Raw genomic sequence first — 13,001 nt, 5'->3', positions numbered from 1 at the left:
CGTTAAGTTAGTTATTTTCAATTTTGTTTGCCTGTCACACTTAAAATATATATATATATATATATATATATATATATATATATATATATATATATATATATATATATATATATATATATATATATATATATTTCGCTGCTCTTTCTGCATGTGTGCTCGCAATGAGATTCTGTACAATTTGCCAAAATTCAGAGCAAAGTATTGCTAAACTGCAAGTTTGTTTTCCGCAGTGTTTAAAATATAACAATCAATTAAAGTTAAGTCGTTCCTCCATCATAGACTGACGTCTGCAGACAGACAGAGTGAACCAATTGCTTAAACCAATCGCTTTGCACGCACGGTAACGAGACTTAACAATGGAGAGCCTCACTGCGGTATATAGATTACAGTAGATCTAGGAGTGCTTGATCTATATTAAAGTAGATCTACCTATGGACTATCACTGATTACAGGCAGATTTATTATAGCTTCCCATGCCTCCAGGAAGGGATGATGCTAATAAGGTGTAAATTTGGTAATTCTTGCACTGCCTTTCTCTTGCAACCCTCACCTGGAGTTTTATTCTCCCTTTTAACAAAACGGTGAAACCTGTCAAGACTGTGATGGTCGTTGAAGAAATTGTATGATGTTTGAGAGTCCATTAGAAATCTTTGTTTCCAGGTTGAGCTGTTCTTGCTCCAGCAATCACATGCCTGCTCCAGCAATGTGTACGATGCCATGTGATGACGGTTTGGCTGGCCAGTGTGCTGTGCTGGCCTCAACACCTTCTGAAACCCATCTCCATGCTCTTAGCTGGAAAGTGTCGGAGCATTTTGATGAAGAGGAAAAGGTACCGGTTTCCACATACTTTTAATCTTTGTTTTATCTTTGTTATCAATATTTTGTACTTGTTTCTTTAATTATGATGTGCTACTTTGCAATAATAATGTTTGTTGACACTTTTTTTGTGTGTGTGTGTTGGTATTTTAGGCAACAATGGATTTTTCCTTTTGTTGCCATGAAGGGTAATGCCCGAAACGTCGGCTTCACCTGGTTTTTCATTGTGGTAAATTTGTGCTTTCCACACTCATGTTTGGGGAAAATCCATTGCTGCCTTCTCTGCCTACGCAGTCTTACTGGTGTTTACTGAGGTTGGGGAGCGAGGGTGGTCTTGGAGACAAACGTGAGATAGATTAGTGGCAATAGAATTGAAGAGGGTAAGGAACAGAAGAGGATATAAGAATCTGAATTGAGTTGGAAGTGACATGCAGATGGAAAGGAAAAGGAATGGGAGGGGGACATAAAAGTTCCACCTTTTTTTGTTGTTCTTGTTTTTTTGTGGAAGGGGATGGGAAAAGAACACATTATGTAGCTGGCCATTTTTGTAGTAGGGAAAATCATCTTGTGTACCTTGAAAATAATATTTGCAAGTGGGCAGGATGGCCTAGACTAAAGGTGTGCACACTCACCTCTTGGCTGTCTAGCCTGGGTTTCAATCCTGACCCAGTTATAAACTGTCATGCAGGTGTTTCACAGGCAGGGTGATTCATCAATGTGTGTGCGGTCCCTCGGATGTATGTTCAACTGGGCGTCCCATCTGCTGGCACTAGTTGGTGGAATATTAAAGATCCCACGGTGACCTTCGTGAAGAGTAGGCGAGCTATCACCTGCACCCTCGACAAATTACAAATTTCTGCCCCAGCCCACATCGGGCATTGCATCAGTGCCACAGCTATGCCTTTGGCAATGATGCCAACCAGTAGCCACAGGCTGCACACAAAATGACTGATTTTGCAAGTGGATCGTTCATATGAGTGAGCCAGCCTGTTCAAATGGAATGCTGGTCCCAAATCTACGATAACCTTTTCCTTGACATTTGCATCTACATATGTTGTTGCCAATTTGTTTTTTCTTGCTGTTTTCTACAGGAAAATTTTCCACGTCGCAGTCTCCGTGGCTTGGCCAAGACGCCTTTAAAGCAAGTCTTGCCATACGGTGCTGGCCAGACTCAGACTACACCCATAAAGGCCGTGGAGGCACCAGCTGAGCCACTCACTCCAACAGCGAACCTGAAGATGCTTATCAGTGCAGCAAGCCCTGATATGCGGGATCGTGAACACAAGAAGAAAGAGCTATTCCGCAGCCCTGTAAACAACCTCGAGGAAGATGATGATGAGGAGGATGAATATGAGGAAGATGTACAAGTAAGTGAAATTGAATGGGTGCGTCAATCTTGCATCATCTTTATTTGTCCCAGCCAACGATTCTGAAGCGAGTGAAGCATTTCCTTATTTTAATTATCACTAAACGTGCCGACTCGTTGTTTGGCTGATTGGTTTAATCAAAAGACGGCATGGATTTAAAATGAAGTGAAATGCAAAAAAGGGATTTTGTTTGTTTGTTTTTTTTGTTAATAACAGTTGTTGTTTGTGTGCTGCCATGTCATTCTCAAGGGTTCTTGCTGTCGTAGAATAATAAGTGTTGAATATAACACAAGTAGCCTGGATAGCCTGGTGTTGGCTTAATTGTCCGGGTGGTGGGCTTGGGATCCTCGGGTCCTGAATTCAAATCCTGCTCAGCCGTTGAAATAATACCAGGTGGGGTTGACTCAGTCCGTCATCCTTCCGAGGTCGGCAAAAGGAGTACCAGCTTGTTGGGATGATTTAGCCATTCGAGTATCCTGTGTCAGAGTGGCGAACCATCCAGGATTGTGCCCAATCGCCAAGGAGACTGCTTCGGCAGCACCGATGCTCTGTACAGAGTATGGTCCCAATGGATGTGATGCATGGATAATACAGAGTAATTTTTTACAAAATTATTTTAGTAACCTGCATTTCACCCATTTGTCAATGCAACAAGTCTTCCATAATTTCTGCCTTTCCTTTAGAGAAGCAACATAAAAGTTATGTAGTGACATCTGTGTTGGTGATTAATGAAATTCCTTTACCTTTGGTCATGCCATACTTTAGCTTTTAAAACCAAATTCACTCACATATGTTTTGTTCTTTTCTTTATCAAATCATGCACTTTTAGTCTTCCTTCCTATGCAACTCCAAGCTGTGGGGTAGCATCATTGGTTGAGGGTGTGGCTGTGCTGCTGAGGCTGTGCCCCCTGCTGGTGAGGGCAGGAATTTTGAATTTTTTCATGGTGGTGGCTATAACTCACATACTCTTTGCGAAGGACAGTGTGGGATCTTTAACGACTACCAACTAATGCCGGCAGATGGGACACTCATTTAACGTCCATCCGAGGGAAGGCACGCACATTGATGAATCGCCCTGCCTGTGAAACACAGGGATGGGAGTTTTTAGCAGGGTTTGGATTCAAACCCATGCTATGCAGCTTCGAGGCGAGTTTGCGTACCGAGGAATTTGTTTTTTGACATTGCATCAGTGGATCACCATGTGCCAGATGGAAAGGGGGTTTTTTTTTTAATGCAGTGAACAAAGTAACCAAATTGTGTAGTTTTTGATAAGGAAGCAAATACCTATTTTTTTTGGGGGGGGGTCGACCCCCTCTTCCCCAACCCCTTGTGGACACCCTTGGTGGGGGCTGATTTTGATGCCGTCAATATACCTTAGGCATCAAAATTGTGTGTTTGGTTCAAGCGCTAATGACCTAAGTGTTTACAGACTCACTGACTCACCTCTGGACACTACTCGATCACATAAGCTCACTGGAGTAAAGTCCAAGTGAGCTAAAAAAAAAAAAACGACCAAAACAAACCATTGAACAAGCAAACTCTAGGAGCTTAGGACCTTGAGAGAACAATGACATGGCAAGAATTTCATTAACTTCACCTTGCTTTCAAATTTTCATTAACAGAGTAGGTTCACGTTGACCGACTCTCTTGTTTTGATGAAACCTTGAAGGATTGTCTCTTCTTTAAAATCTACATATAGTTTTTTTTTGTTTGTTTTTTTTTTGTCATTTTCCTTCAGGAATATGCTGAGTGTGAAGACTTGGAAAAACATTCTGGTAGTCGCAAAGAAAAGAGCTTGGGATTACTTTGCCTGAAATTCCTTGCTCGTTTTCCAGACTTCCCTGAACCAGGACGAGTCCATCCCATCTCACTGGATGAGATCACTGTTGAGCTGAGTAAGTGGCAGCAAACTGTCTGGTATTTTGCTGAGTTTGTTTAAACCCAATTATATATTTCTTTGTAGTGCACAAAAGTTGTGTTCAAAGCCCCCAGATGAATACGATCCATCATGAAGTAAACATATTTTATATTTTGGAATGTCCACCTACCCCCCCCCCCCATGCAGTGGGAGACGGGATTTGTGAACGTGCGTGTGGGTGCTTTTGTCCTCAAATTTTCAAGAAATCGATATTTTGAGAATATGGAGGAAATAATTAAAAATCGTGTCAAAATATCAGAAGGCAAAGTCTAAACTATAAATAGCCCTTATTAGCCCCACTGCTTCCGTGTTTCTTTATTTACCATTGAGCTCATGATCATCCAACAGAGTGGCGTATTATGACCCAGAGAGGGGAAAAAAATTTGAAGTGGACTATTGTATATACTTGAACACTGCCTGCACGGGATATCGTGTTCTATGAACTCTTGTTAAAACGCGTGACATGAGCAGAGTTACAGGAAGCGTTGTGTTGTGTCCTGCTTTAAAAAACAATAATAATAATAATAATAATCAACCTATCCATTTGAATATTGCTTCATTCCTTTCGGACCCTGTATGTACAAAAGGTGTTTTCAAGTGGACTCTACTCTGCATGCTTGAACGTGTTGTGGATTTTCTAACGTTGATGAATGCAATTGGATATCGGCAGCTTTTAATTTTCCCATTGCACATGGTGCAGAGCTCATCCAGGCTTTGCGATGTTGTCTCCCATTCCATCACCACCAATGGCTTGGGTGTTGTCAGAGAGCAAGTTTGTATTGATCAATCCTTAGTTTTGTGCCATTTGCTGCTCAATTTGCCTGTGTGTGGTGGATATCATGGTCACTTTCCCCTTCATATATTTGCTTGCAGAGCGAACAGTTCATTCACCTCCACATGTGGAGCCATCGGACACTAATCAATGTGTTTTTCATTTTTATTCGTCATCTCTGTGCCTCACCTTGCTTTTTTTGTGAGGAACAGGTGTACCAATCTGAAACGAATATCAACAATAATTGCTTACTTTAAATGTTTACCCTTGACAATAAAACCCAATCAATGTTTTCTCTCCTCAACTGCAAATAAATCAAGTCATTCGGAATAAACAGATACTCAATGCAAACTCTGACTCGACGTTGAAAGGCCTGTTTTTTTTATTTTTTATTTTTTATTTTTTTCTTCCCTCCCTCCGAACCCTTTTCATCAATAAATAAGTTGCTCCATAATCAGGGCTTTGGTCGGTTAGTCATAGATATGCTCCCAGCTCGTCCTTGTTGGGATCACCATGGCAAAAGTGACAAACTGATAGCAATCAGACATTGGCAAAGTTGAATATATATTTAATCGACCATTACTTTTGAGACTTTGAAGTAAAGTGAGTGCACAAAATAAAACCTACACATGTATGAAAATGCGAGAAAATATAATTTGATGTGGATTTGCCTGTGCACATGCAAACATTGGCCATGCAGTTGGACTGTGATCGTATTCTCTAAGCCCATGAGGCAAACGCAACAAGTGGAGCAGTAAAAAGTCAGACTACCACAAATAGGGTAAATAAACACAATGCCAATTAAAGGATTAAGAATGGCAACTTATTGAAATATCAGCTGTTTTTTTTGTTTGTTTGTTTTTCCTTATCCTTTTCTCACCTGTGTTGCAAGTGGAGTGAAAGGTGGTGTATAATCAAACATACTATTTGATAGGGTGATGTATTACTGTTGTATGTTTAAAGAAAAGTATTGAATGCAGCGAGCGTTTTCTGAATCTGATATGAGAAATGGGATTGAATGACTCATCATTATTAGTATAGAAGAAGAAGATTGAAGAGGAAGAGTTTTTGTTTGAATGTAAATTGAAACCGGCCCATCTATCATCAACTTGCTCAACTGTATCGTACTGTTTGCAGATTGGGCTGTATTCGTGGTGTCCCCTATCGGACAATTGTTGTAGGCAGGGATGGACGGACACAGGCACGCCGAGACCGAGCTCCCTTTATATTAGAGATTTGAACAAGGGTTAGGTGTGTTGACATAATGTTCAGTTTCATGTAATGCATGAGCTGGCAGGATGGCCTGGAGGTATGCACACTTGCCTCTAAGCTGTCCAACTTGGGTTTCAATCTCCACCCAGCTATAAATCGTTGTCCTGGTGTTTCACAGGCAGGGCAATTCATTTATTTGTGTGCCATCCCTTGGATGGACGTTAAACTGGGTGTTACATCTGCCGGCATTGCTATATGCTAAATATCCCACTGTGTCCTTCACTCACAGTGGAAGAGCTATTGCTGACACCATGGCCAAATTCCCAATCACAGCCCTAACCGACAGGGGGCATTGTATCAGTGGCACAGCCACACTAGCAGCAATGATTTAAATGAGCAGCCACAGGCAACACACAGTTAATGAACGATTTCAATGCATCCCAACAGATGTGGAACGGCGAAGGATCTACGACATTGTAAATGTTCTTGAAAGCCTCCATATGGTTAAGAGAACTGCCAAGAACCGCTATGCATGGTATGGCCGTTGCCAGCTCAGAAACACTCTTGCCGCTCTGCACAAAGATGCCCATGAACAAGGATATGCACGGCAAATGGAACTACTCGAGAGCCTTGCGATCTCCAAGTCAGGTTATCCAGAAAAAGTACTGATCGAAAGGACGGGAACACTCAAGTGTGAGAATGAAAATGTACTCTCTGCACTTCGCAGCAAGTCGGGTGAGCGATCCTGGCTGTACATGTAGCAAGGTATTCTACCAAAGCTGATTTTGATTCATTTATATATTGTGTGTTGTATATATTCTGTGGTGCCAGCTCCAGGTACCACACACAGCCGAAAAGAAAAGTCTCTGCGCGTCTTGAGTCAAAAATTTGTGATGCTGTTCCTTGTTGCCGAGTCTGGTGTGGTCAGCTTGGATATGGCTGCAAAAGTGCTTCTTGGGGAGAGCCAGCAGGAAGCACAGAATCTAAATAAATTCAAAAGTGAGGTTTTCACATGAACCCTCCCCCTTTGCATGTCAATAATGAACATGTCAATCCTCACCTACATTACCCCATGCTTCTTTGAATTTGCATGTTCCATTGGCTTCATCAAGTCAACTTGCTCTTTCTCTTCATGCCGTACTGCCTTCATGTGTTTGTTAATTTTTTGCTTGTTCTTTATTGTTGTTGTTGCAGTTTTAACATGCCCTTTGTGCAACTTTTAAAGATTGCTTGGGTACTTTTGGTCTAATATTTCACAGAATAACTTTACTTTATAACCAATAATGTTTATCTTTGACAAAGGGAATAAAAATCAAAATGTGAGTTTTAGATCAGGGTTGTTGTTGGTTGTTTTTTTTTTTGGGGGGGGGGGTTATCTTTAAACTTTCTCTGCCCCACCCTGCCACAACTGCCACCCTAATACCATGGCAAGCAGTGCACATTGTTGATGTCTGCACTGCTTGCCATGGCATTTCTATTACCATTTTGTTATCATTAATGATACTTGATGGAAAGAGTAATTATTTGGCTCAACAACTTGTTTACCTTTGTTTATTCGGCAGCCAAAGTGCGGCGTCTGTACGATATTGCAAATGTGCTCAGTAGCCTCGGGCTCATCAGGAAAGTCCGTGTATTGGAGGTACGTGGCCGCAAGCCTGCCTTCAAGTGGATCAGCCCAGACCAATTGCCGGAGACCAGTGGTGAGCATGCGCACACGACGCCATTTCTTTAAAGTTGGAAAATACAAAACATTATACATTATGGTTTTGACCAGTTAATGTGAATTGGAAGGACACTTCTAACATTTGGTACATGCCGAGGAGGATAAATTGGGAATTGAGGGGACAACACAGTTTGACAAATTAGGGGAGGTGGGGGTGGTTGTGGAAAAACACCTTTTGTACATATGGCTTTGAAATCTTTGGATTATATCTCGTATTCAAGGGCTTGAAAGCATGGATTTCTGCCGGGGCTTCCTCCCCACCCCCAAAAAACCCTGGAAAAGGGATGAAACGCCATGACTTTTTCATGGTTTCAAAATAATCTTTGCCTTTTTTAAAATTTATTTATTTATTTTTTGCTCAAATGGACCACATGCTCCTGCAGGATGAACAATGTTTTGTTTTTTAATCTGTTTTTATTTGGGTCCTCAGAAATAATGGTACATAATCCTAGAGAAGAATGATGCAGATTTTCCTTTAGAATTATGTCCCCATGTCTTGCTCTTGATAATCTACAAAAAGGAGGTAATACTGTGGATAATTAGCATGTATGCGAGGCAGTGGACATTAAATGTTCCCGGTGGTACACATGCAAAAGTGGTGTGGCAGTCCATTAGATGAGGATAAGCAAAGTTATTGTTGGTCGACCTGTGGGTAGACTCAAGGTCAAATCTTCCACCCTGTCAGGCACCGATTTAGTGAGGGATAGTCCTTGTGGGGCCGTCCCCTGGGAAAGCCGAACAGATCTTTATTTTGGTTTCTGACGTTCAGAATTACATCGAGTTATGTCGCCTGCACTAGGTTCGTCCATCTAAAAGGAGAGGGTCGAGTGCTAACCCTGGATGCATTGCTGTGTTTTAATCCTCCAAACGAGGACTTTTATACCAATATTGTAATGGCTGCAGTCTTATACCTGTTGTGGGGGGGGGGGTTTCATACAATTGGTGCCCCCAGTTTTTAATGATACCTCAAAGTTTCATAGACGACTCGGAGTACTCAACCACCATTTAGTTTATTTATTTATTTACTTATCCTCTTATTATGACGTTTGTTTTTTTTCTGACTTTCTGAGCTGTATCTCGGATCCGGCTGGAACTTTTGGAATTAAATTTTGCATCAATAATGGGAATATGACGTGGGGTTTACTTTTGACCTTGACCTAATTTTAAGGTCATGACCTCAGACTTTTTTCGCCTTTTCGGACAAGGTTTGTCCAATCAAAACAAAGCTGCCCTCTCTCGATAGCCAAGAGCATGGCACATTTACGCTTAATTTGCATCATACCCCTTCGAGTTAAAGGTCAAAGTCAAATGGTGAAATGGCGGTCTGAAAGGGGGAGAGGGGGGGGAACCAAAACTTTTTTTTTGTCATCGTTCAATTTTGCCAATGTGGAATGTCAACCACTTGGCCTTCCATCCTAATAGTGTACCTACACTGTAGTTATGCACCTGATATTTGATTAGTGTCCTTAATCTACTTTTTCTGGATTGTGACCTAATTAACAAAAAACACCTTGTTGCATCATAACTTGAAGAATTTTCCTCTGATTTTTCATGATGTTGAGTTTTATGGATAGATTGTAGATGGGACACATTTTCTTAATTTACACACACTTCTTAAATGTTGAAGGTCAAGGATATATGATGGTCCAAATCTTTATTTATTATTATTATTTTTTAATCTTTCCTGACTGCAACCACACCTAACTCGTGCTTGGCATGGCAGCGACAATGCATTTGTGAGACGCGACGCTTTTACGAACAGGTTGTGCAGCAATTCATGTTATGGAACTCGACCTGTGCCTTGCGAAATCATCAAGTTAGGGGATTTGCTTTTATATACACAGGAAGGTCTCTATATTTGTGGGGGGTATGTTCCTGAAAATGCTGCGAATGTTGGAGCATTGTTTAAAAAATGAATGTGTGTGTGTGTATACACTACCAGTCAAAGTTTTAGAACACCCCAATTTTTCCTGTTTTTACTTGAATTTAAGCAATTTCATGTTTCGATGTACTCTGAAATTAAAGCAGAAAACAAACTAGAGGGGGAGCACTCGGTAGAGTGCAAAACCTCCGCCGCCAATACTGCTGGGTCAATTAAGTGAACCTGATATCCTATTCATTGTAGGTCAAAACGGATCAGACTCCACTGAACCACGATTGAATAAACTAAACTAGATCGACGCGCATGTCGAAATGCCAAAAAAATCGAAATTTTTTTGAAAAAAAAGTTGCAAATTTATTTTTTTTTCTCTAACAAATTTTTTTGGGGTTGGAAATCACTTAAAACATGCAGAAATGCAAAAAAAATTCAAATTATTATTATTTTTTTGAAAGTTGCAAAAATTTTTTTTTTTTTTTTTTGGACCAAGTCCAAAATCTAATGGCATGATCCTTGGACCATACCTAATCCCCCCACCAAGTTTCATCGAAATCCGTCCAGGAGTTTTTTCCGTAATACTGTTCACAAACAAACAAACAGACGGGTGAAAACAGTAACCTCCATCAATCTTCGATGGCGGAGGTTAATAAACAATTGCAGATAAAAAAGAAAATCATGGAATCATTTTGTTGAACAAAATTTAATCTAAATTTTTGACTCATCAAAGTAGCCACCTTTTGCAGATAAAACAGCCAAACATACTCGTGGCATTCTTTCTCCAATGGAAATCAAATATTGTTCGGAAAGTTCTTCCCAACACTGTTGCAGAAGTTCCCACAAATATGTTGCACTTGTAGGTTGCTTTGCTTTCACCCTTCTGTCCAGTTCATCCCAAACCAGCTCGATGGGGTATAAGTCTGGAGACTGTGCAGGCCATTTCATGATTTGAAGCCTACCGTCTTGTTCCTTTCTTCTACAGTAGTTCTGATAAAGCCTGGAGGTAGGTTTTGGGTAGTTATCTTGCTGTAGGATGAACCCCCTGACCAACGAGGCATAGACTAGAGGGTATAGCATGGTGCTGCAAAATTCTGTGGTAGCCCTTTTGGTTCAGGGTGCCAGTCACACTGCAAGTCGCCGACTCTGGATCCAGCAAAAGAGCCCCAGATCATCACGCTTGCTCCTCCCATGTTTGACAGTTAGTGTCACACTGAGGAACCATCCTTTCGTCGACTCGACTGCATACAAAAACCCTGCGTGATGAACCAAAGATTTCAAATTTTGATTCATCGGTCCATAGGACCTTCTTCCAGTTTTCAGTAGTCCACTGGCGGTGCTTCATGGCCCAGGCAAACCTCTTTTTCTTATTTTGCCATCTTAGCAATGGCTTTCTTACTGCCACTCGATCTGTCAAACCTGCAGCACGAAGTCTTTTCTTCACAGTTGAAACTGAGACTTCCTTACTTCGACCAGTATTAAGCTGTGCTTGAAGCTGCTGTCCTGTAAGCCACCTATCATGCAAGCTGTTGACTCTCAGAAACTTGTCTTCTGATTGTGTTGTGGCTTTGGGTCTGCCAGACCTCTTCCTGTCAGAGTTTCCTCCAGTTTCCAAATGCCTTTCGATGGTGTAGGAAACTGTACTCACTGACACCTTCGTTTGCTTTACAATTTCTCGAAAGGAAAGACCTACACTACTTTAATCTAATCAGAACTACTTTAATGGTTATAATGGTCTGTCTGTCTTCCTTTGTTAAATGTCTTTCTCACCATTATGATGGCAATATACTACTTCCTGCAGTGCAGTATTGTCCAAATAATGCTTCAGAGGGTGCAGCAATACAGTCTGTTCCAACACTAGTTACAAACCCTGTCTGGATAAAAACAATCAACAAAAGTTGGGACACCTACAGGAATTGTTTGCATCAAATTTCAAGGCTTAATTTACTTCCATTGCTGCAGTTGCTAATCCATTACTTGTTCCCTGAAAAGGGCCTTTTTTAACATCTCTGAAATTTACATTATTTTTCAGTTTTTGGTGACCTAGCCTTTTTTTTTAAACCTCTGGCAGTTTACCGCTCAGCTTTATACAATTTCAGGTTATTCACGAGACTTGAACAGCTTAAATTTCAGTAAAAACAGGAAAAATGGGGTTGTTCTGAAACTTTTGACCGGTAGTGTGTGTGTGTGTGTGTGTGTGTGTGTGTGTGTGTGTGTGTGTGTGTGTGTGTGTGTGTGTGTGTGTGTGTGTGTGTGTGTGTGTGTGTGTGTGTGTGTATGTATATATATGTATATATATATATATATACGTATATATGTATGTATATATGTAAATATGTATATATGTATGTATATATATGTATATATATATGTATGTATATATATATATATATATATGTATGTATGTATGTATGTATATATATATATATAATGTATGTATGTATATATATATATATAATGTATGTGTATATATATATATATAATGTATGTATATATATATATATATATAATGTATGTATATATATATATATATATATATGTATGTATATATATATATATATATGTATGTGTATGTATATATATATGTATATATATATATATGTATGTGTATGTATATATATATATATATATATGTATATATATATATATATATATATGTATGTGTATGTATGTATGTATGTATATATATATATATGTATGTATATATATATATATATATATATGTATGTATATATATATATATGTATATATGTGTGTGTGTGTCATGCGCCACTTAACGACGGGGATACGTTCTGAGAAATGCGTCGTTAAGCAATATCGTCAGTGCAAACATCATCGAGCGTACTTCCACAAACCTATATGGTATAGCCTATTGCTCCTAGCCTACAAACCTGTACAGCATGTTACTGTACTGAATACTGTAGGAAATTTTAACAAAATGGTCAGCATTTGTGTATCTAAACAGAAAAGGTACAGTAAAAATACGGTATAAAAGATTTTTAAAAAATAGTACACCTGTATAGGGAGGGCACTTTCCATGAATGGAGCTTGCAGGACTGGAAGTTGCTCTGGGCGAGTCGGTGAGTGAGTGTTGAGTGAATGTGAAGGCCTAGGACATTGCTGTACACTACTGTAGATTTTATAAACACTACACTTAGGCTACACTAAATTAATTTAAAAAATATTTTTCTTTCTTCAATAATAAATTGACCTAAGCTTACTGTAACTTTTTTACTTTATAAACTTGAATATATATTTTTTAACTTTTTGATGAATGCTTCGGGGCTATGATGAACAAAACACGAGATTAAATCTCGTAA

The 13,001-nt window shown here is 39.7% G+C and overlaps 1 protein-coding gene across 6 annotated transcripts in view; it reads left to right on the top strand.

The window, feature by feature from the left end:
* LOC147032776 (transcription factor E2F8-like) overlaps window positions 1-13,001 on the top strand; it is an 80,503-nt gene that overhangs the window by 8,930 nt on the left and 58,572 nt on the right. For all 6 annotated transcript variants that reach the window (XM_085870672.1, XM_085870673.1, XM_085870676.1 and 3 more), the window contains 6 exons: window positions 661-829; window positions 1,908-2,183; window positions 3,922-4,078; window positions 6,533-6,820; window positions 6,917-7,084; window positions 7,648-7,785. In XM_085870672.1, the coding sequence (XP_085726798.1) occupies window positions 661-829; window positions 1,908-2,183; window positions 3,922-4,078; window positions 6,533-6,820; window positions 6,917-7,084; window positions 7,648-7,785 (1,196 nt within the window). Of the gene's footprint in view, window positions 1-660; window positions 830-1,907; window positions 2,184-3,921; window positions 4,079-6,532; window positions 6,821-6,916; window positions 7,085-7,647; window positions 7,786-13,001 lie in introns of those variants that run through there.

This window comes from Eptatretus burgeri, chromosome 2, assembly GCF_056783735.1.
Source record: "Eptatretus burgeri isolate ZD-2024b chromosome 2, Ebu_testis_v1, whole genome shotgun sequence".
Lineage (NCBI taxonomy): Eukaryota > Metazoa > Chordata > Myxini > Myxiniformes > Myxinidae > Eptatretus > Eptatretus burgeri.
Note: the sequence above shows the minus strand (reverse complement) of the source record. Positions and strands in the feature narration are given on the sequence as shown.